General features: G+C 42.9%; 1 protein-coding gene across 1 annotated transcript in view; it reads left to right on the plus strand.

Annotated features, from left to right (window-relative positions):
* The first annotated feature begins 270 nt into the window (after positions 1–270).
* The window catches only part of adcy8 (adenylate cyclase 8 (brain)), a 97,110-nt gene continuing 75,467 nt past the window's right edge, over positions 271–21,913 (plus strand). Inside the window, exon 1 of the mRNA XM_042497525.1 lies at positions 271–1,599. Within this exon, the coding sequence (XP_042353459.1) occupies positions 694–1,599 (906 nt within the window). The 5' untranslated portion in view covers positions 271–693. The remainder of the gene's footprint in view (positions 1,600–21,913) is intronic.

Genomic DNA, 21,913 nt, shown 5'->3' on the forward strand with positions numbered 1-21,913 from the left:
ATTTTATCAACGGATTTTTATTTTTCATTTTTTGGCATTTTCTGTCCGCTGTCACCGGATTTGTCTTTTTGTCTTCTGTGAACGTTGCAGAAAACAGGAATTAACGTGATTTTTTTTTCGCTCCTCGGCTGCACGCGCAAATTGGAAAAGAATGGCAAAGTAAACCAGCTGTGCCAACGACGCGCGTGCCATTTGGGGTTGTATTTAAACATCACATTTTTCTGCCATTACCGAAAGCTGCTGACTGACATCGCGTGCACCCCTCGCGCCTTGTTTTTTGGCTCTCCGTGGCGCCGCGGCACCCTGATGGTGCGGACGGTCGGCGCACGGTGGCTCGAGCTGCCGCTTGGACACAACACCCGGTGATTTTCAGCTCGGAGCCACGGTGCACGGCGGTGATGATGATGATGATGAGACGCGGTTAATCCGAGGGATGCTTTGCCACTCGAGTCGGATTTACATGCTGTTTCTTCAGTGGAATCGCGTGACGATGACCTCCAACCGCGCTCTACCCCGTGCCGTGCTCGCCGCAACCCGAGAGACAAGCACGCACCCCCGGTTCAATGCGCACGAGAGGACATCGTCTCCCCAAAATCGTTGAGCGCCCTCACAACCGGGAAGGAAGGGAGGGATCATTTTAACCCACACAACCGAAAAGGAGGACAATAACAGCGGCAGCACGCGGCGGCAGTGATGGAGCTGTCCGAGGTCCGGTGCTCCAGCGCGAGCGAGGAGCTGTACACAATCAACAAGACCCCGAGCAGCAGCAACAACAGCAACAGCAGCGGCAGCGCGCGACCCAAACGGCTGCTGTGGCAGAACGCGGTGCGGCACATCACCGAGCAGCGCTTCATTCACGAGCAGGGCGGCGGAGGCGGCGGGGTGAAGGGCATCAGGCCGGACGAGCCCTACGACCCGAGCCAGGATGCGCGGAAGCAGTCGGCGGGGCGGACGTCGGTGGGAGACCGGCACAACAACGGCGGGACCAAGGTGTTCCCGGAGCGCGCGAGCAGCGACCTGGGCTTCCTGCAGATCGACTGCGCGCCCAGCAACTCAGACTTTTTCCTGAACTGGGGCTACACGTACCGGGGCGTCATCTTCCCCACGCTGCGCAACGCCTTCAAGTCCCGAGACCTGGAGCGGCTCTACCAGCGCTACTTCCTGGGCCAGAGGCGCAAGTCCGTGGTGGTGATGAACATCCTGGACGTGATGACCAAGCTCACCCTGCTGGTGCTGCACCTCACGCTGGCCTCCTCCCCCATGGACCCGATCAAAGGGACGCTGCTGGGCTTCTTCACGGGCATCGAGGTCGTCATTTGTGCCTTAGTGGTGGTGCGGAAGGACACCACGTCGCACAGCTACCTGCAGTACAGCGGCGTGGTCACCTGGGTGGCCATGGCCACGCAGATCCTGGCGGCCGGACTGGGCTACGGGCTGCTGGGGGACGGGGTCGGGTACGTGCTCTTCACCCTGTTCGCCACCTACAGCATGCTGCCGCTGCCGCTCACCTGGGCCATCCTGGCCGGCCTGTTCACCTCGGGGCTCCACATCCTGGTCCAGCTGCTCATCTCCCAGAATGCACAGCTCTCTACCAACCAGGTGAGTCCACACCTGTCCTCCTCTTCTTCTCCATCATTGTCATCCTTCCCTATTTATTTTTAAACTCCCCCCTCCCCCCTTCTTTTCCTCCTTTATTGACCTTCTCTTCTTTTGACTTCTACTATAGTCATATTCAGCTTGAAATGCCCTAAAATCTTAGAAACTCCCTAAAATCCAAGAAATGTCCCAGAATCCCACAAACCTTGTAAAATCTTGTAAATGTGTTAAAATCCTGGAAACATCCTAAAATCCTAGAAACGTCTTGAAATCCTTGAAACATACTTAACTCTATAAATATTTGAAATGTCTAAAAGTTCTGTAAACATCCTAACATCCTTGAAATGTCTTAAAATTGTAAAACATTGCTTAAATTCCAGAAATTCCCTAAAATCCTTGAAATGTACCTAGCTGTAGAAACTTCCTGAATTCCTGGAAACGTCTTCAAATCCTGGAAATATCCTAAAATCCTTGAAACATGGGGCTGCTGTGACTGCCCCCTCAAACAAAGCAGGCTGAGTATCCCTGGTCTACCACCTCCTGCCGATCCTCCTCTTTTCCATCTTTCCCTCCTCTTTGTTGCTCATCTCCTTGACTCCCCTCTTTCCTCCTCCATTCATCCCTGCCTCCTCTCTCCCCCCCTCTTCTCCTTTATTGACCTCCTTCTCTATTTACTTTCCTTCCTCTCTTTAGCACTCCCTAATCCTCCTCTTCTCCTCCTTATCTCACTTCCCATCTTCCTCTTTTCTCCTTTTCTTCTTCTCCTTTATTTTCCATCTCTTCTTACACCCTCTTCCTCCTTTATCTTCTACCACCTCCTCCTAATCCTCCACTGTTGCTCCATTAGCGTCTTCTCCTTGACTCCTTTTTGTGTTCTCTTCTTTTCATCTTCATCTACACTTCTCTCTCCTCCTCTTCTTTTTTACCAGTCATCCCTGCCTCCTCTCATCCTCCTCTCCTCCTCAGCCTGTCCTTTATTGACCTCCTCCTTTCTTTACTTTTCCTCCTCCCTGCATCCATCACTAATCCTCCTCTCCTCTTTATCTCATTTCTTATCTTCCTCTTTACTCCCCCTCTCCTCTTCTCCTTTATCAACCTCCTGTTTTCCATCTTCCCCTCCTCTATCTCCCCCTTATTCCCCCCCTAATTTGCTCTCCTCTCCTCCTCTACTTTCTTCCTCTTCTCCCTCCTTCATCTCCCCTGGCCTCCCCCTAATCCTCCCCTCCTTTTGTCCACTTTCTCCATCTTCTTCTTCCTTCCATCCTTCTCCTCTCCTCCTTTTTCTTTATCTTCCAATTTTCTTCTTTTCCATCCTCAGCTTCAATCATTATTGACCTCCTGTTCATCTTTCTTTCCTCCTTCTCCTGCATCTCTTTACTCCTCTGTTTGTTTCGGCTCCTCTGCGCCTCCCTGCAGAAACCTACAGACTTGTTGGCTTGTTGTGTGCAGCGTGCTGACTGATGCCTGATGGGATGTTGGTGTTTACTGAAACGCTAAGCTGCGTGAAGGAAAACTGGTTGATTTTCATCCCTCGCTTCATATTCTGATCACAAAACTACAAACTGTGCAGCAGATTACACCAGCGTTTGCTTGTCGATGAAACTGCACTTGGCTGTGTGTGAACAGGTGTTAATTTGTTGTATTACCTGGGTCGTTTGTGTCTGTGACTTTCCGATGTGTGAGATCTTGAATTTGTTTTGTGAAAATTTTCAGCTTTACTAAAGCAGAAATAATGATGTTTCTGTGTGACATCAGCCTCGTCTGAATGCTGCGGTTTCAGCACCGGGAGCTGTCCTACACACACACACACACACACACACACACACACACACACACACACACAGATCTGAAATGCACTGCAGCTCCGAATAAGTTCAGCACCCCCTACTGGTGAATATTATTATCATAAACCTGCTGTCACATAACCTGAATGCATCTTCTCCACTCTTTTCAATATAAACATCAATATACATATTATAGATATACGCAGTATATGATGCAGTATTTGAGCTCTGACTTCTGGTATGTTGGATTTAGAATTAATATCTGGTGACACTGAGGTTAAACTGCTGTTTTTCAGCTTTAACTTCATGTTCTTTCCTTGGTTCTTAGTTTCCACTTCCCTGGATTCTTATTTATTTTTTATTTATTCAGTCTGTGTCTGAATACAGTTTGTGCAGTGCATTTAAAACCTACAGAATAATGCCGTCTGTGTCTGTGGTTGATTCGTGGAAGCAAATAAGAGCATTTTAAACTGTAAATCTGGGCTTTTATGGGGTTTATTTTACTTGCCTGCACATCTGAAAGCGTTCTATGCCTCTTTGCTGGCGACAGCAGTGTTTTGTTTTCTTGCTTGTCCGTCCATTCGTCTGTATGTACGTATGAAAAATGTGTGTGTGGCGTCCATGATTTCACAGACCATGAATGTAAATGTTAACTGCAACTTTACTGGTGTGCGGAGGCATACAAGCATGTGGTGGTATTTCTAGTTTGCAGTTTATTTTGGGGGAAACTTGAGCTGTGAGAAAAGCCTTCTTCCTCATAATCCTCCTAATGTGTATCTCGTAAGTGGTGGTGCACATGTGTCACATGGAATATCATGCTGCAGGTGATGACTGTGCAAGCTGTAAGTCAACAAAAATGCATTTTTTATTGGACCATGTGGCTGCACACTTGACAGATTGTGCTGTTAAAATGTTTAGTAGTATCTGTTTGCTGTCATGACTAAAAGTGTTTTTGAAGCAATAATGAAACCACAGGCGTGCACACCAAGTTAACAACGTAATTATTTATCACTCAGAAGCTCATTTATTCCTATTGAAAGTTTGCATCATTTGTCGTGACTGATTTTAATGGAGCCTGTTGGCCTGAATGTGAACAGACGGCTGCAGGTTGTTATTTAGAAGTTGTCATTTACATCTGTGGTTTTGGAGCATTGTTGGTTTAACAGTTTAAAATGAGCCTTCTCTTTATTTGTTCAGTGGTGAATAGTTCAAGGACAAACTGCAGAGAAGCAGAAACCGTCATTGTGTAGCAGATAAGGCGTGTACGTGTGTGCTTTGATTGAAAACTCACCTGAAGTGGATTACTTAACAAATTCAGAAGCCATTGAGTGTTTTCAGTGCGTGAAGAAAAGCCCAATGAAGCCTTCAGATGTGTTTAACTTTTAACTCTGCATTTATTTTCTGTCAAATAGTCTCAAGTGCGGCGCAGATCGCCTTTCTGTATGTCTACATTAAACTGTCCACATCAGCAGTTAGCTATGAAATGTGTTTCCCCGTCAGCTCGCTCATTGGCTCGTGTTGTTAATGCTGTGAGAGGAGCAGAGATGACAACATGTCAGGCATCCTGAGGATCACTTAGAGTCGAGTTTGCATCATAACACAGAGGACACTCACAGGCTGCAGTTTGAGGGTTTACTGGAAACAAATCTAGACAGAACAGAAACATGACATATAACAAAGCAACAAGTCACAGTGCACATCTGGCCTGAGTACTTAACGAGACTGAAGGTTCTCGCTGATTCTTATAAAGTATGAAAATTTTTGTCAGTTTTAAAAAAAATTGAGTGTGGTGCAGTATATAACCAAATGGTTTATACAGGGAATTCTCATCCGGAAATTGTCAAATACTGCCACTTTGTCAGTGATTCTGGTGTAAGATACCAACGCAAAAAGCTACCTGGTAAACTGTTAATAACGTGTCAGTTTATAATGTGGCCGGACACAACTGTTTGCAGTGCCATGATATGTCACTGGTTGGGTGAATCGCACCAGATGCAGGTGATGATATGCCGAAAGGCGGCGGCAATTGATAACGCTGCCAGATGGAACCCGTTGCGGCTGTATGATATGCCGCTGGATGACATCAGGTTGTAATGCTGCTGGTAACGATGTATTAAAAGGAGTCTGAAGGTCCCTATAGGGCGGGCGGGAAGAGTGGTGGACGTGTTCAACACCTGGAGCCCACTGTTGGCTTCCTGTACGAATGTAGAGCCAAACCGTGATGTTTTTTCTTAAACTTAACCCCTCGTGCTTTTGTAGAGAAATTGCAACCATGTGCTTTTGTTGACCTCCTGGAGTTGGTTGCCATGTGCTTTTGTTGTCTAAACATAACCACGTACTTTTGTTGACACCCTGGCGTTTTTTGTGGCTTCCTGGAACGGCAACAGCAGACGCAGGAGGATACCTAGAGCGTAATATGTAGACGTGGAAGACCACTGACAAGGTGGCAACATGTGACGACTTGAGATGAGAATGTGTTGGTATGTGTATTCTAACAGCACTACAGATAAACAGTTCAGCTATAAAAATAACAAATCAACGTGTAGGCAGATGTTTTAATCGTGGCGGGCCGTCACAAAGATGAGTGGTAAACCCTGATTGGTCTCAGTTTGTTTCATCCTGTATTTACTTATTCACATTTACAGATAGTGGCAATTGCACACATTGTCTTTTATTGAGTAACATTTTAAACAGACCAAATCTCGCTGTTGTCCTCTACAAACCCGGGACACGAGGCAGTCCACACAGAAGTTTTGAGTCATGCCTTATTTTCAGTGCGCCTGTTGATGCAGCTCACAGTCATGCATGTTCACGCATGCAAGAAACTCCAAAAATACTCCAGAAACCTCAAGTACTGCAGCTTAAACACAGTGAAAGGACAATGAGCGTGCTCAGTGCGACTCATGCTGCCTGATCTGAGGGCTGGATGAACAGAGCCTCGTCCTCCTACCGCTGTCACACTGAATCCCATCATGCCTCACTCCTAAGTCTCAGCTGACCCTCTGCGTAGCCGTATAGATGACTGTAGATGTGCTGCAGCTGACTGTACGCTGCGCTGCGTGTCTTTTGTTGTGTAGCTCAGGGGGGATTTCCCAGCTTCCCCTTGTGTGGTTCAGCTGTGTCGCTCCGCTCGCAGCCAAAGACCCAGCGAGCCTCTCAGAGGAAGGTCAGAGGTCGAGGCTGCTGGATTCGGGAGTCTGACGCTTTGCTTTGCAGTTAATGACTGCAAATGTTTTATGATTTTTGCAGATCTATAAAACCTCTGATAAGTGATAGATTCAACACAACAGTGACTCAGTCTGTTTTCAGGCCATAAAAGCTTTTCCATTTGCTGTGGTTGATTGTTCTCCTGTTTGTTTGTTGAAGTGACTGAAATGACTAAAAGTCTCACTTTATGAAACATCACCAGTATACAGTTGTGCTATGCCGTAATATGTGGGGCTTTTTTTTAGTCAAGATAAAGTGAACTTGAATGCAGCCCAGCACAGATCATTTTTTAATGAGCAAAATAATCAAAACAAAGTCCAAATGCTGTTTGCAATCAATTGTGGAAGTGTCATTTTGTCCTGAAATTGACTTCGAGTCAAAAGCAACAAGTTTGTGTCTTTTTTGACAATAATATGCAAAGAAGAAAGTTGAAAAGCATTCTGGCGACTGCAGTAAAACATAGCCCTATAGTGGATAAAGCAGCGGAAGCGGTTGGTTTAACACCCAAAGCTACGATATTCTTATTATTTTGATCATGATCATGATCATGATCATGCAACATTATTTTGAAAAGTCTTTGGATGACATTTTCATTAACAGGAATTCAGTTTGTTGAGGTTGATGGCTCCTGGCCCTTATGATACAATATTTAAAAGCAAATTTTTCATGAGTCACCAACATGCAGAAGTGTTTTTTAATTTTAGTGACGGTTCCATTAATTAGCCTCCACTCTCGCTGTGATAAGTCTCAGTTTGTGTCATTATTATCAGCTTTAACTCGCTGGAAACTGGGGATTAATTTAGCATTGCGTGTTGGTATTAGTCGACCTGAAAGTGCTCTGAGATCAGCGCCTTACACATTCTGTCTTAAGTCTGCTGTGATGACATGCGAGCTGTATTGTGGCCGAGTGCATGTATCTGGACGGACGCAGTGGCGGAGGGAGGATTAGGACGGCTCTTACTACACTCCTGGGGTTTGGAGGACAGGGCTCGCTGTGAAATTAAACATCCTGGACTCAAGCAGGGCTAATCTGCTCTTATTAACTGTGTTTGCTTAAGGATGTGGTGAATATATACATATGAACCACAGAGAGCTGGGACGAGGAGGGGAAGATACTCACCGTCAGTTTCATTAGCCAAACGTCTCAGAATCACAAGAGTTAAATAGGAATTGAAAATATTCCTGCAGAGCAGCACAAAGACATATTTATGAAGCAGAACTCTTAACTTTAGCGAATTGAGCCACTATTTAAGGAAACTCCAATGCAACAGATGTTTTTTTTCAATAATTTATTTCAATTATAACTTGATTGAAGGCCATGCTGAAGTGTTAATAGGATGTGATCTGGTGCATTTAATCAGATGCTTTGCGCTGACTTATGGACTGGAATATAAAATTGAGACTGGAATTTTTGACCTGTATATTGAATTTGTTTTTTGCAGAGGGGTTTGCAGACTAGCCAATAATTGCTGGTTTGGCACTTCACTTGTAAACTTGTGTCCGTCTGTTTTCAGGCACACATACCTGTGAAATGTAATGCATCACAATTTGTATATAACCTATGTAACATGGAGGGCTGTGATCATGTGACCAAAACACTACCTGATGTAAAAAAGAAAGAGCAAAAGTCTTGTTCTTCTTTAACCACGGTCCCCATATTTCTTTTTCTAACATATGTCATTTTATTTTCTTAAGTTGAACCTATGCCCCTTCCCTACAAAATTAGCATGTGCACGCAGTTTTTTAAACACGAGTAAACCCGCTAAATATGAGCAACTGGCTGTACTCCTACTGCCACTGAACTCACCGCTGGAGAGTGAGTCTGCTTTTCTGTCAGCTGGCATGTGTGTGTGTGTGTGTGTTGTCTTGTTGGTGTGTCTGTGTGACATCACAGACAGGCAGGAGAGCAGGTAAACAGTAGACAGCAGTAGGATGAGAGGTCTTTGAAAACTTTTCAACGGTTTCTTCTCTTTATCTGTCTCTTACTTATTGAGTCCCCTTTTCAAACTCGCTGCAGATGCATTTGGATCGATGTTTGAGCGATGCTTAGAAGGAGATGGACAGTAATTAGTGACAGCATGTCATTGCATCTCGCCTGTTAAGGAGCTGTAATCGTGTTCACTCCGATGTTGCGTTTCTATCAATGCCATTCGGAGCCGGAGACGATAAAAACCTGTGTCTGCTGCAGTGTAATTTGACAAGGGTGTGAATGCCAAATACTTTGCATTGACAGAATGTAATAATCTAATGTTAGCGGGTGAATGAGGCTCTGCATCACTTCGTGTGTAAATAACCTTACACAACATCTGTGACGTGACAATGCCATTCTAATTCATTAGATATCATACAAACCTTTCTACGTGCATTTATGTTAAATGTCATACAAACTGTTGTGTGAGCATATGTTGCATTCGTACACTATGCACTGTGTAGGATTATAGACTTTAGTCAAGAAATCTGTCCAAGATATCTAGTGTTGAAAATATATATAATAAGAGAAAAGTGCTATGGTAAGGTTATATTTTTCTCCAAAGCCTGAGTTGTGACTAATTTCAGACTAGTGTTTGAGACTTGAATATGTGCCAGAAAAGGCGACTGCCAACTATGATCAAGCCAAACATCTCTGCCCTTTACTGTCACTGTACATTATGGAAGTTAAATACTGACTCCTTACAGAGTATTTGAGTGCAACCAAATACTGAATAAGACTTTATAGGCGACAAAATCATTACAATTAACTTTCATGAACTGAAAACACACTGAAATAGAGACAGCTACGGCTGTACTTTGTGAATTTGGGGTTGCATCATGGCTATTTATCCAAAGTTATCACTGTGGTAGTGACTTGTCAATGGATGGCACCCACCTGTGACACAATTGGCCCCTCCCATAATTATGCATAGCTTTGAGCCTGAATAAAATGTAAACGGGTGAGTTATAAAAACAATTCACCCCTCATGCAACTGTCATGAGTGTTGAAATTATCTATAGTGACCAGAACTGTTTATTGCACAAGGGTGTTGACATGTTTATTTCTGCTGCAAAGTTGGGCATCTTAACATGGGGGTCTACGGGGATTGACGCAGCCTTGTGCAGAACTTAGCAACATTTTCAAAATGTCGATGAAACACAATATGACGGCTTTTCCACTGAGTGATGTTATGCAATTTCCCATCAACCATGGCGATGGATGTTCAAAACATTAGCAGCTTTATTTCTATTGCAGACACCGCACTCGCCGTCATTATTTCCAATCCAAGGCCACGTAGGCGTGTTATGGAGCCATGATGAAAATGCGAGCCCCTTATACGTGGGAGCGGCCACGTATGAGGGATTTCTGGGAGCTGATTTCACAGAGGAATTGTGGATTCAAAACTTCCAGGTGATCCGCTCAACTTTCTCAGAGTTATGTGATGCAATAACAGCTCTGTAGCTCCTGCTGCATCATGAGGGAGCCAGTTCCTACTGACAAGCACATAGCCATAGCATCATGTGACCTAGAAAAGACTAAAAAGTGTTTCCATTGCAATTTTGCAAACCAAGGCTTTTTTCAAATTGCCTGAAATCCCACCTCATGCGAGCATAAAAAACTTCTGCGATTGTTTGAGAGTTTTTCGAGGGTTAATGGAAAACCTGCCTGATTGTATGTAATGTACACGCAGAAGCATGCCTGGGACAGATGACCATATAAGCAATTCGTCAAAAGCTGACGTTGCACGTCTCTAAAGTCTGAAGAGTGTTTAGAAAGATCTGAAGCCTGAGGTTTTCGCTCACAGGAATTACTTTTATGTGTTTATGTCTTTTTTTTACCACTCTTACTATTTGACTTTGTGATATTATATATGTGACAGAAAATAAAACAAAAGCATAATAGGTGCCCTTTATGGATGTAGTACTCTCCTAAAGTTGGATGTTTTCCCACCCTTGCTGTCGCAGCAGAAATGGTAAAAGCTGTTAAGACTCGTGCACCTCTCCTCTCTCTCTCTGAGCCCGATTCTCCCTGTTAGACTCAGAATAGCCTCCATCGATCCGGCTCCGTCTCTTTAGAGCCCCTCTGTGCCCCTGTTGGCCCCACATCCTTCGTCTGCGGGCCTTCGAAGGCTTTGGTATTGGCTGCCGAGTTTCCATTAAGGCCCTCACACCAATACGATCACGCCCCATCTTCTCTAAACAATAACCTTGTATTGACCTGCTGTTTGCTTTTTTCTCCTCCTGAAAAGACCCCAAATAGACCTGATTCTGGTTCTTCAGTCAGCGCCGTATCGATGGCTGCCTTTGTGCACAAGTCATTTGGCCTTTTTACTTGCTGTTAAATGAACGGAGGCGTTGGTAAATAACAGATTAGGTTGTTCTGGGCTGTGCAGGCATGTGTGTGTGTGTGTGTGTGTGTGTGTGTGTGTGTGTGTATGATAATGTGTGTTAGTGTTCGGGGAGCGCTCCACTGCAGCTAAGAGCATTATAAAACTGTCAATAGCACTGTGTCTTCTTCCCTCTGTTCACACTCATTTTCTCTCTCTCACACACACACACACACACACACACACACACACACACACACACAGTGTGAGCCTTGCACCCACTGATTATTCGTTTTTTTAAGCTCGCTGTCGCTTCCTCTTTCAAGGTCAAACTCAGCTTACCTGGAGCGCCGGCTGCACCGAGGAGATAGAGCTGGAAAAAAGAAAGAAGGGCAAGTGTGGATTTCAGAGGGAGACAGCATGCATTTGCAATCTCTTGCCCTCAGCGCGCCCTGAAAAAAACCTTTTTGTGCATTTTAATATTTAAAAAGGTTTTTGCTCTTTTCACGATGCTGCCACCCGATCGCAGGCATTCAAAGACGTCTGCCTTGTTTTATTTACATTTTCGATTTCAGATTCTTGTAACAGAGAACTGATTCGATTTCCTGGGGACTGTTTTTTTAACAAGTGCTAGTGGCGGATCAAGACCCCAACTGCTGCTTTAAATAAAACGCCACCACACTTATACACAACAAACATTTGTGTTTCTGGGGTTATTCTCCTGGCTGCGTCTGCATGTGCAGATAAATGACAGGACAATTTCAAGGACAAAATCTTGAAGATTTCATGAGCCCCTTGTATGCTGCTAGTTCAAAGCGGGATTATTGCGCCTTTACGCCGCCTTGTTGTTTTGTATATAAGATACAATCGTGAATGGGAGGACAGAGTTGTCTCTCCTCTGAGCCTGCAGGAGACATAGTCAGAGCGCTGAGACAGTGTCTGTATAAAAGGGACAGCCGGCAGGAGGGGACCATAGGCAGGAAGGGTGTGACGTTTTGACAAAGTCTTGCCAAATACCTCTGTTTTGTCAGTGGTTCTGGCGTCAGACACTAATGCCACAAGCCACCTTTCACAGCGATATGATTCGCTGCTGTCGGCACTTTGTAATGCAGTGAGACTGAACCTTTTGCAGTGTTATAATACGACGCTTGGTGTCGCAGTATGATACGTGTACTTGTGGCATCAGTTCATGAGGCTGCTTGACGGTCCCTTTTGTGGCCGTATGACATGCTGCTAGACTGTAACAGGTTGAAATGCAGCTACTGACGATGTAATTCAATGAGCTGGAAGGTCCGCATCAACCTGTTCTCATTCCGAAGCTGCCAAATACCGCCGCTTTTTCAGTGCTTTCAGTGTAGGATCCTGACGCCAAAAGCCACCTCTGTGTAGGCATGATACGCCGCTGGACAGCGTCAGCTGAGAACCTGGCAGGACAGAACCGATTTTAAAAAACGGCTTTAGAAAGCGCTGCTGATGCATATGTTTTATGTCATACTAGAGGCCGACGCTGTTGCATTAAACATCACACTGTTTTTAAATCCACAATGCTGGCACGTATCACACACTGGAGTGGTGTGATGTTGCCATTGTTTGTTTCTGTGTAAAAGTGCAAAGATATCACAAAAATGTAAAGGGACCTTGTATCGACTCTTTAGTGCCATCTCTGTATAAAAAAGGCTAATTAAAATACTTATGCTCAAAATAATCTGTGATTATTCTTTTTACTGAGTCTGTGTGGGGCTTTTATATTATAGCAGCATTCCTTGCAGCCTGTGGTCACTTGTTACTTGACCCTAAATACTGTGTGAATGACAGGCAGCCGGGTTCATCCTGACACGAGGCAGGTTTCCATTAACCCTTAAGTTGTGCAGATTGAAATTGCGAATATTAAATAAACATAAGTTTAGAAAAAAACTCCCATTATTGCAAAAAGGTTTTTACACTTGCATGGGGTGGTATTTCAGTCTACTGAAAAAAAATCATATTTTGCAAAAATGCAATGGAAACACTTTGTTTTTTCTAGGTCACATGACACTATGGCTATGTGCGTGTCGGCTCTTGTAGGGAACTGGCTCCTTACAAGAGCTGTTATTGTAACTCTTCAAAAATTGAGCAGATCATACAGAAGTTTTTTCCTCTGTGAAATCATGGACTATCAGCTCCCAGAAGCCCCTCATACGTGGCCGCTCCCACGTATGAGGGGCTCACCTTTCCATTACGGCTCTATAACACGCCTACGTGGCTTCAGTTTGGAAATAATGACGGCTAGTGCGGTGGCTGCTATAGAAATAAAGCTGCTAATGTTTGAACATCCACCACCATGTTTCTTGAAATGTTATCGTGAGAGGAGAAGTTACAGAACTTCACTCATCTCACAATTGTCTTTTATAGAAAATGTTGCTTAAGTTTTGCACAGATTTGTAATTGAAACCAGTTTTTGTCTCCTGAAGTCTTCGTGACCTTTAAAGTGCAGTTACCATTCAGGTGACGTCTCGCTGCCGTCCATCTGCAGCTTTCCTCTTTCTTTACCTCGGCGAGCAGCCGCGCGTCTTCAGACTGACTCAGCTCGATTAAAAAAACCATCCCTGAGTGAGGCGAGAGACGAGGCGCCGAGGCACAGAGGGACAAATCAGTGACTTCATCCTCTCTCCTTCCTTCCACCCCCCTCAGCCTCACCTCTCTTTCACCTCCCTCCTCCGCCTTTATCTCGCCGGTTTCATGCGGTTGATCCCGGACAATCTTGCTGTTACTAGACACTGCACTCAGCCGCTCTTAATATTTAATGAAGGATCAGGGCCGTCAGCAGCAGCGGCTTTTTGAGCTTTTAATGGCAAGAGTTTTTCCAGTGACATTTCCGCGCCGTGACCTCCAAGGCATTTCCAAAAATTGCCACAGACGTAAAAGCTTTTTACCGCCCTTCATTTGTATTCGTCCGTCATGAATGAACCCCAGAATCCGAGCAGGAAATAAACATTTTTCATCCATTTAGAAATCAGCAGGCATTATCAAAATGTGACCACACAAACATTTTTTAAAGCTGTATTTTTGTTTTTGTGGAGATGCTTTAGAAGGGGAGTGCTGCGGCGCAAGAGCGGAGGAAAGTGTCTTTTAAAACATTGTGCAATATTTTAAAAGCTTCCTCCAAATGCAGCTAAATTATGTGAGTCTTGGCTTCACTACATATTGATTTTGTAGGTAAAATATTTCATTTAAGGGTGCTTTGACACCTCTGGTTTGGTTTGGTTAAAAAAACTCAGGTTTGACTTTAGGACGGTTTGTTTGTGCTGGTGTGAGAGCTGTCCAAACCTGGAGCGGACCAAACGACCCGGATCCAGACTGCCTGAAAAAGTGGGTCTCGGTCCACTTCCAAGCGAACTCTGGTGTGGTTCGTTTGTGGTGTGAAAGAAAATGAACCAAACACAGGTTTTTATGATAACAGACGTGATTTTTAGCATAATTTCAACAGCTAAACCAATAATAATTCCATCGACTGATCGTGAAATCTTTCCCCGATCTCATAATTGATCCTGATAAAGGCCAGCGCCACCACTACGGGCACACGTAGCCGCATGGGGGCACTTTTACATTATCATTTTCCAAAACTTGAGCTTTTTAAAACATACTTGTGTTCAGTAGTAGGACAGGATCGTCTTAACTGGTCTCTCTGTCGTCATTGTCACTGCAGAATTCGCTCATATTATGACCTGATTATTGACCTGGCAGCAGGCGGTGCAGACGTGTGTCTCTGTCGACACTCAGCAGCTGCTTTAAAGCGGTTTTATAGTTGTTCTGTGGTGGATCATATACGTAGAGTTTATTTAGTTTTGTGATTTTTCTTCTGTAATGTGTGAGCAGAATAATTAAGCAGTTACGATGGCGCACCCACAGCGTCCTTGACAACATGTGATGGATTTGCAGTCTAATAATAGTCGCCTAATAACACTTACAATCACTTTAATGATTTCTCTGTGAGCTCTCTGCGACACCAGAGAACATAAATATTAACTCTGTGTAAGCATTTAAATGCTGCATGAACTGTTTTTTCATTAGGAAATGAAAAGTAGAGAAAATGTGAAACAAGTCCACACCGTCTCTCAGTTTTATGTTGGTGCCTATAAGATATTAAAGGAGAGAGAATAAAATGGATTAAGCAGTAAAACACAGTGTGGCCATTTTCGGTCGCTCAGGTCTGTTTAAAGGCAGACAGAACCAAGAGCTTGATTTAGTATCCGGCTCATCGCCATCACAAACTTCGCTGAGGCGATTGCGGCCTTGGCCACCGTTTGTCACCTTGTTTATTCCTCCGGCCTCGTCCTCGATGAGACCAAATGAAACGGTCTGTCTGGCAGAATTACAGACCCTGAGTCTGGGCTCTAAAACGATAAAAGAGGCGCCTTGCAGTGGCTCATTTCCTCCTGTCGCTTCTCTCTGCTTTTGGCTCTTAAGGCTTTTTGTGGAGCTTTGGTGCCAGAGGACCGTCCCGCCCTGATAAATGACATCTTACTGAGTTTTACAGCCGTCCTGAGACCCCCTTCAGGGAATATAGAAGCTATTTTTCCACCGTTTTCTTAACTGAAGTTTAATCCTTTGTTGTTTTCATCCATACGTCACGTCTTGAGTCCAAATGTGTTAGTTTGGATACAGAGTGTTCGTCAGGGGTGACCGACCTCCAAAATTACCTGCAAGTCATTCAGTTTTTTTTGCCAAGCGCTGACTCGACCCTCCTCCTCTTCCTCTGTTATCATCCAGGCAGCCAGACATTCATCTCAATGAAAGCTTCTCTTTGTGTCCCTTTCACTGAACTGCTGACAGAACGCTATGACTGGTTGCTGGAAAATATAAAAAGGATAAACGCTCTGATATGAACTCTTGGGCATTAATTCAACAAACTCAATCAGTTTCTCGGAGACTCAGACTGCGTCACGCCAGCAAAGCGTCAGCACGATGTGCTTTGTCATTGTCCTCGTGACGCATTTCTGCGCAATCAAAAGCTTTTGATCACTGATGTTGTTTGATGTAGAACCGGGTACGTCTAGGGCAGAAAGATGTTTTAGGAGCTGTTCTGTTTCAATCTGACATCTATAAAACAGAGCTGGATCACGTCCAGACATTAACAAGACTTTTCCCCGTCCCAATGTGTCTCCGTTTATCAAATTTAACACCAAAATGTAACACATAAGTGCTCCTCCTATTTTACTACTACTATTATGTTTGCTGAGAAGCTGCTCAAAATAGTCCAGAGACCACACAAAACGTGTGGCAGGGAGTGCAATTAACAGTCAAATACAGTAGCTCAGTTTTAAAAAAAAGAAGTGTAAAATTAGTGCAGGTACTAAAATTTTGTGCATGTGCTTTTAAACATTACATGCACAAGTGCGTGTACACAGAAAAAGCATATCTTTAGCCCACATATACTAAACTGAAACAAATAATCAATAAATCGATTAGTCAATCCTTAACGAAATTATCGACAACAATTTTATTTATTCATTTATATTTATTTATTTCATTCTTCAAGCCAAAAGGACAATAAAGTATACCTGGCAGTTTGGCTGTTGGTCAGACAAAAAAGACCTCTGTTTGGAGAATTATAGTTGTCTTTTTTTTCAGTTTTTTTACAGTTTATGTTCTGATTTTTTGGAATTGAAAAAATAATTGGCAAACAAAAACAACAATTTGATACAGCTCTAAAATATAAGAAAAAAAAGTGAAAAATACGGCAAGTTAGTGCTTAATTGAAGCAGAAAAAGAGGATGTAAAACCAAGCTGTAAATGTGCCAAATTAAATGTTTTTTTCAAAGGTTTTTTAAGTGCATGATGAGCTCAGCTGACCTGAAACTGAGGAGCTCAAACTTACTTTGTTCCGAGTTTGGAAACTTTTGAAAGGTTTTAGTCAGCAGATCTGAAGGGTTTTTTTATGCAGAAAATTGATTAAGAGGATCAAAAATATATGAGAGAGAGGCACCGTGGAGCGCTTCAAATCTAATTAACAGGATCTTAAGTTGAATTTAAAAACTCTGGAAGCCAGAAAACTAGAGTTAGAGTCTGATCCTCGTAACGAGCAAAGATTTCAGACAAAAACAGAACAGCACCTCTAACTTTCTGTGTTGTTATTCTCTCTATCTATAAGCCCCTCAGTGCCCCCTCACCTCTCTGCCGCCGTATTGATGAAGTGAGGCCGAGCCCTGAGGCGGGGTCAGGAGGTTAAAACACTCAGCAGCTCTCTCTGAACAGACAGCGAGGTGAGAGGTCTGACCCGGGGACCTCTCCTGCCACGAGGTCTCCTGAGGTCAAACAGCCACAAACAGAATAATGAGGAGAAACAGGTGAAGAGCTGACACATGATGACACACGATTGGGATCATGACTGCAGGGACGCATGTTTGGCATCGCAGTGTCAGTTCAGAGACCCATCCGTCTTCATTATGTCAAGAGATTCACTCCCTCCGTGTGCTTATCTGTAATCTGCACTCACGATTAGAGGTGTAACGATCCATCACTCCGCGTTGATATATCGATGAAATGAGCAGCGATCACGTATCATCGATCCATGTATTCCTCTTTCGGATGCGCCTTTATTTAGAAAGGCTGTGTCACCGTCAAACAGTGTCAGGCAGATAATGGTGAGCAGCCAAGAGAAGGACGACGAGGAGAACGTCATTTACTCGGGAATAAATCGTGAGTGTGGAAATGTTTTCTTTTTGGACAAATTTGTGGTCAACAGACAACACATACGACCAATGTAAACAAAAGCGGTACTCAGAAACATCACGTCCCCGCATGCAGCAACATTAGCTGCTCAGTTTCAAAAATGTTCAGCTGAACAGTCGGCGCACAGACGTGCATGTGTATATATATATATATATGAGGGCTGTCAAAATAATGCATTCATTTTGATTAATTATTCAAAGAAAACGTTCCGTAGTTTGCTTTGACTGGTGCATCATTGAACACCACAGTGACTTTGTAACAGGACTTTTCGTACCATCGGAGTACTTCGAGCCTGTAATATTATCTCAACGCAAAGCATGTAGCAGCAGCGCCGTGTTAACAGGTTAGAGCAGCCACACCGCCTGCACCAGCAGCGCTGGTCAAGCGGCACATCTAGAGAAATGGTTGCTCGCTGTTTTTTCTGCGTGTGGTTTCCAGCAGAAACAGACAGTGAAAATGTTTTTATGATTGTATTGACTCTAGACCACCTCCTGATTCAGTTTAAAAGTCTCTCTCTGTCACAGAGATGAGGAAATACAAAGACGTCTGTTTTACTCAAAACTTCCCTGCTGCCGTTTCAAAATAAAAGCACAGTCAGACAGAATCCCATCAGTTGCTGAAACATTCAAAGCATTTCATTTGAAAATATTTGCAGGACCGTGCTGTGGATGCAGGAGCTGCACAGCTTCATAAATGAGAGGAATTTTTTGCTTAAAAATGTGAATTGAATTTTAACAGAGCTAGAGATACAAAGAATGTAGAAAACATGTACAATGCATCAAAACAATAAAAAAATCTGACTTAAATGGCTTCTTCAGACCGAAGTTGATCTTAAGTGTGAATCATGATATTGTACAACAGACCATTTAAAACAGGGTTTTAGTTCCCGTCCCTCGCCTCCACTTTATGTTCAGTAATGTTTATTCCAAATAAAGATTTGCAGGATCTAAGGGACGTTGAGGAGAGCAGCTTTCTGAAAACATGAAGGGTAGAAAACGTTTTCAGATGAAAGCAGGATTAGAGTCCCCTCTCGTGTCCACCGAACATCACTTTCCAAAAACAACATGATTTATTTCGTGAACTTGAGATCGTCATTCTTAGCTTCCTGTGTTTTCAGATTAAAGCGGGTTTGATATGCAACAACATTTGTCCTGTTTGAGTCTGAGAACATATTGAGAGAGGTTTTAAGCTTAAAGTGAGGGTGATTTTCGGCTTATTCTTCGCATTGAGGATGATTTCAGACAGGATTACCTCCCAGCTGTAATCTATTCATAGCATTGGGCGCCAGGCCGCGGCGCTCGCCGCTCTCCTCCGGGGTCAGTGTTTAATGAGATTACTTTTGGATTACTGTTATCTGTTTGAAATGTGGAAAAACAGCAGGTACTGGGAAAATGAATGAACGGCGTTTGTATTCAACCCTTGTGGTGAAAATGTTTGATGTTAAAAATTGTATTCAAAAGTCTTCAGTGTCTGAAAATATAAATGATGAAATTAACCCTTATGGACAGTTTGGTGCATTTTACATGCTTTTTTAAATCAGGCTGTGATCATCAAAAAAATCTTCCCAGCATGTAGTTTATTGAAAATAATTCATTTTTTTGTGTTTCTTTTTTAAATCTAAAAACAGTGGCATCTTGTCCAAAGACCTGGCATTTAAAGGGTCAAAATTAAAAGGTTAAAATGAATGAAAAATAAACTCAGAAAATAATAATAATGTTTAATCATTTTTAAAGCTTGCTTTTGAAAAGTGCATTCACGCAGTTTTTGCCTCAGAAGTGGTTATGTGTGATTTTGACTGATATTTTTAAGTTAACCATGTTGGCAGCAAAAGAAGTTTTGATTTCTACAAAACAGCAGCACAGACGGCCAGTATAATTAGCTTTTTATTGGCTCTCTGTGGTATGGTGGCCACCAGGGACACACTTCTCGGAAAGACCAGAGAATTGAAGCTTTTAACTGTTTGTTTCCAGTGCTGTGGCAGCGCCTTGTATTGATTTATCCATCAGACACATTTTTACAGGCGTCTGGCCTTCGCTCTGACCCTGAATCTTCGTCTCCTCGGGCAGTTTTGACTGAGAAAATGTTAAACTCAGCCTCCATCATCGACTCTTCACAGAAAACTTAAAATCCTCTCAAGGGCTGGGTGATATGGCTTTAAAATGATATCACAATATTTTTAGGCTATATAGCGATACACTATATATATGTCAATCTTTTTTAAATCTCTAAACTATTGTAAACTACTGAAATACAAAATTGTTGAATGAATTACAGTTACAAAAAAGAAGCTACTGACATAAACTAAAGTTACATAAACCATTGTTATAATACACTTATAACACATAAACACTGTTATAATGTTGAATAAAGTGAAATATTTAGTCACATTTTGCGACCAAGGAGCACAAGTGCGACTGGGAAATCTTTGAAATATATGAACCGGAGAGCCGTTTGTTTCCAGCTTGCAGACCGATGTTACGGTTTAACTTCAGCGCCATTGTTTTCACTTTGATTTATCTAATTATAACAATACTTTATTCAACTTCTTTATAATCATGTTTCATTAAATTTTATTATAAAAGTAGTGCATTCATCTTTATGATATGACAGTAGCCACTTTATTTAACTTAACTGTAACTGCAGTTCATTCAATAATTATGAATTTTAGTAGTTCACATGAGTTTAAAGGATATATGAAAATATCCAAATATATATAATGTATCCTTTAAACATCATGATATTATTTTAAAGCCATATCGCCTAGCTCTATTTGGAGGTATACACACTGGGCCCAGATGACCCTCAATTCAGCACTTATAACATACAATCATAAAACAGTGATAACAGTATATGAACTACAGAAAGACAAAGGTGAAATATTTTTGAAACAATTGTCAAAAAAAAACCTGGCATGTAAAAAATGATAATATCAGAAAAGAATACATATAATGCATCCTGGCATGGTTAAAACCCACTTAATAGAATGCACAGAATACATAACAAAAGATGGAAAATAAAACCCATTAAGGTGATATTAATAAAATGAAGCTAAAAACATAGTGTATAAAATGCATAAAATTAAGGAAAAATAAACATTTTAAGGAGCAGCAAAGATGGTACTTAAGATATAAATTCTCTGCAGTGACAGCACAGCTTTCGGCAGTTATTTGTTTATCATTTCAACAATAACTTGGCTTCATGTGGGAAGCAGCGAGAACCCGCTGTGTTCACGAGCTGAAGTCAGAGCTGTTAGCAGAGGGGACACCGAATCCAAACAGAGCAGTTTGACACTTGCCAATGAAATTGCCAAGCTCACCGTGAATGTGCCTGCGGGCCGAGAGCAGGTTGACACCCCGGTATTACACAACAACGACTAGCTGTCATGTGTGATAAGATTCTGCCAGCGGGAAAACCATTAGCTTTTAGAAAATATCGGAGTCAGTAGAAACATCATCACAGCCAAATGTTTCATAACCAGGCAGGGAGACTGAGAAACGGCTCCGCTGAGAGGAGTGGACATGTGAAGACTGCTGTCTCATGGATGTGTAATTTGGGATTTTTCATTTTCTGTCCTAAAAATGAGCCGCTGAGCTGTGTTAGTTCTAGACACATGAATATGTTTTCTCATCAGGACTGTAGTTTTCAGTTGTTTAGGACAGTTTCTCCAGGACTGTGGGTCGATACTGATCACTAACACTTTTGTTTTCATGCTGTTATGAAGACTTTGTGCAGAAGGAGCTTTGTTTTTCTGCTGTCATAGTGACTGACCACTCGTGAACCTTTTAGCCGACACAGAAGCTGTTAAAGTGGTGGCTTCTTGACAAGTACTATGTTTCATGTCGGCTGAAGACAAATGTTGAGCCTGTGCCGGGCTGTAAGTTTCTGTGTGATATGAACATGTCATACACTGTCATACTGGCTGAAACTCTCGCTGCTATGCTTCAAGAAGGAGATAGTAGGTGGTTTCCATCACAGATTTCTGCAAAACTTGAAATTTTTGACATTTCCATATAAATGAATTGCAAGATGACTGCATCACCACTGAGTGATGTTGTGGGACTTCTCCTCTGGTGATAACATCCCAGTAACCATGGCGATGGCTGTTCAAAACATTAGCAGCTTTATTTCTATTGCAGCCACCGCACTAGCCGTCATTGTTTCCAATCCAAGGCCACGTAGGCGTGTTATGGAGCCATGATGGAAAGGAAAGCCCCTCATACGTGGGAGCGGCCACGTATGAGGGATTTCTGGGAGCTGATAGTCCACGATTTCACAGGAATTGTGGATTCAAAAGTTCTGGATGATCTGCTTTACATT

The sequence above is a fragment of the Plectropomus leopardus genome, chromosome 12, assembly GCF_008729295.1.
Source record: "Plectropomus leopardus isolate mb chromosome 12, YSFRI_Pleo_2.0, whole genome shotgun sequence".
Taxonomy (NCBI): Eukaryota; Metazoa; Chordata; class Actinopteri; order Perciformes; family Serranidae; genus Plectropomus; species Plectropomus leopardus.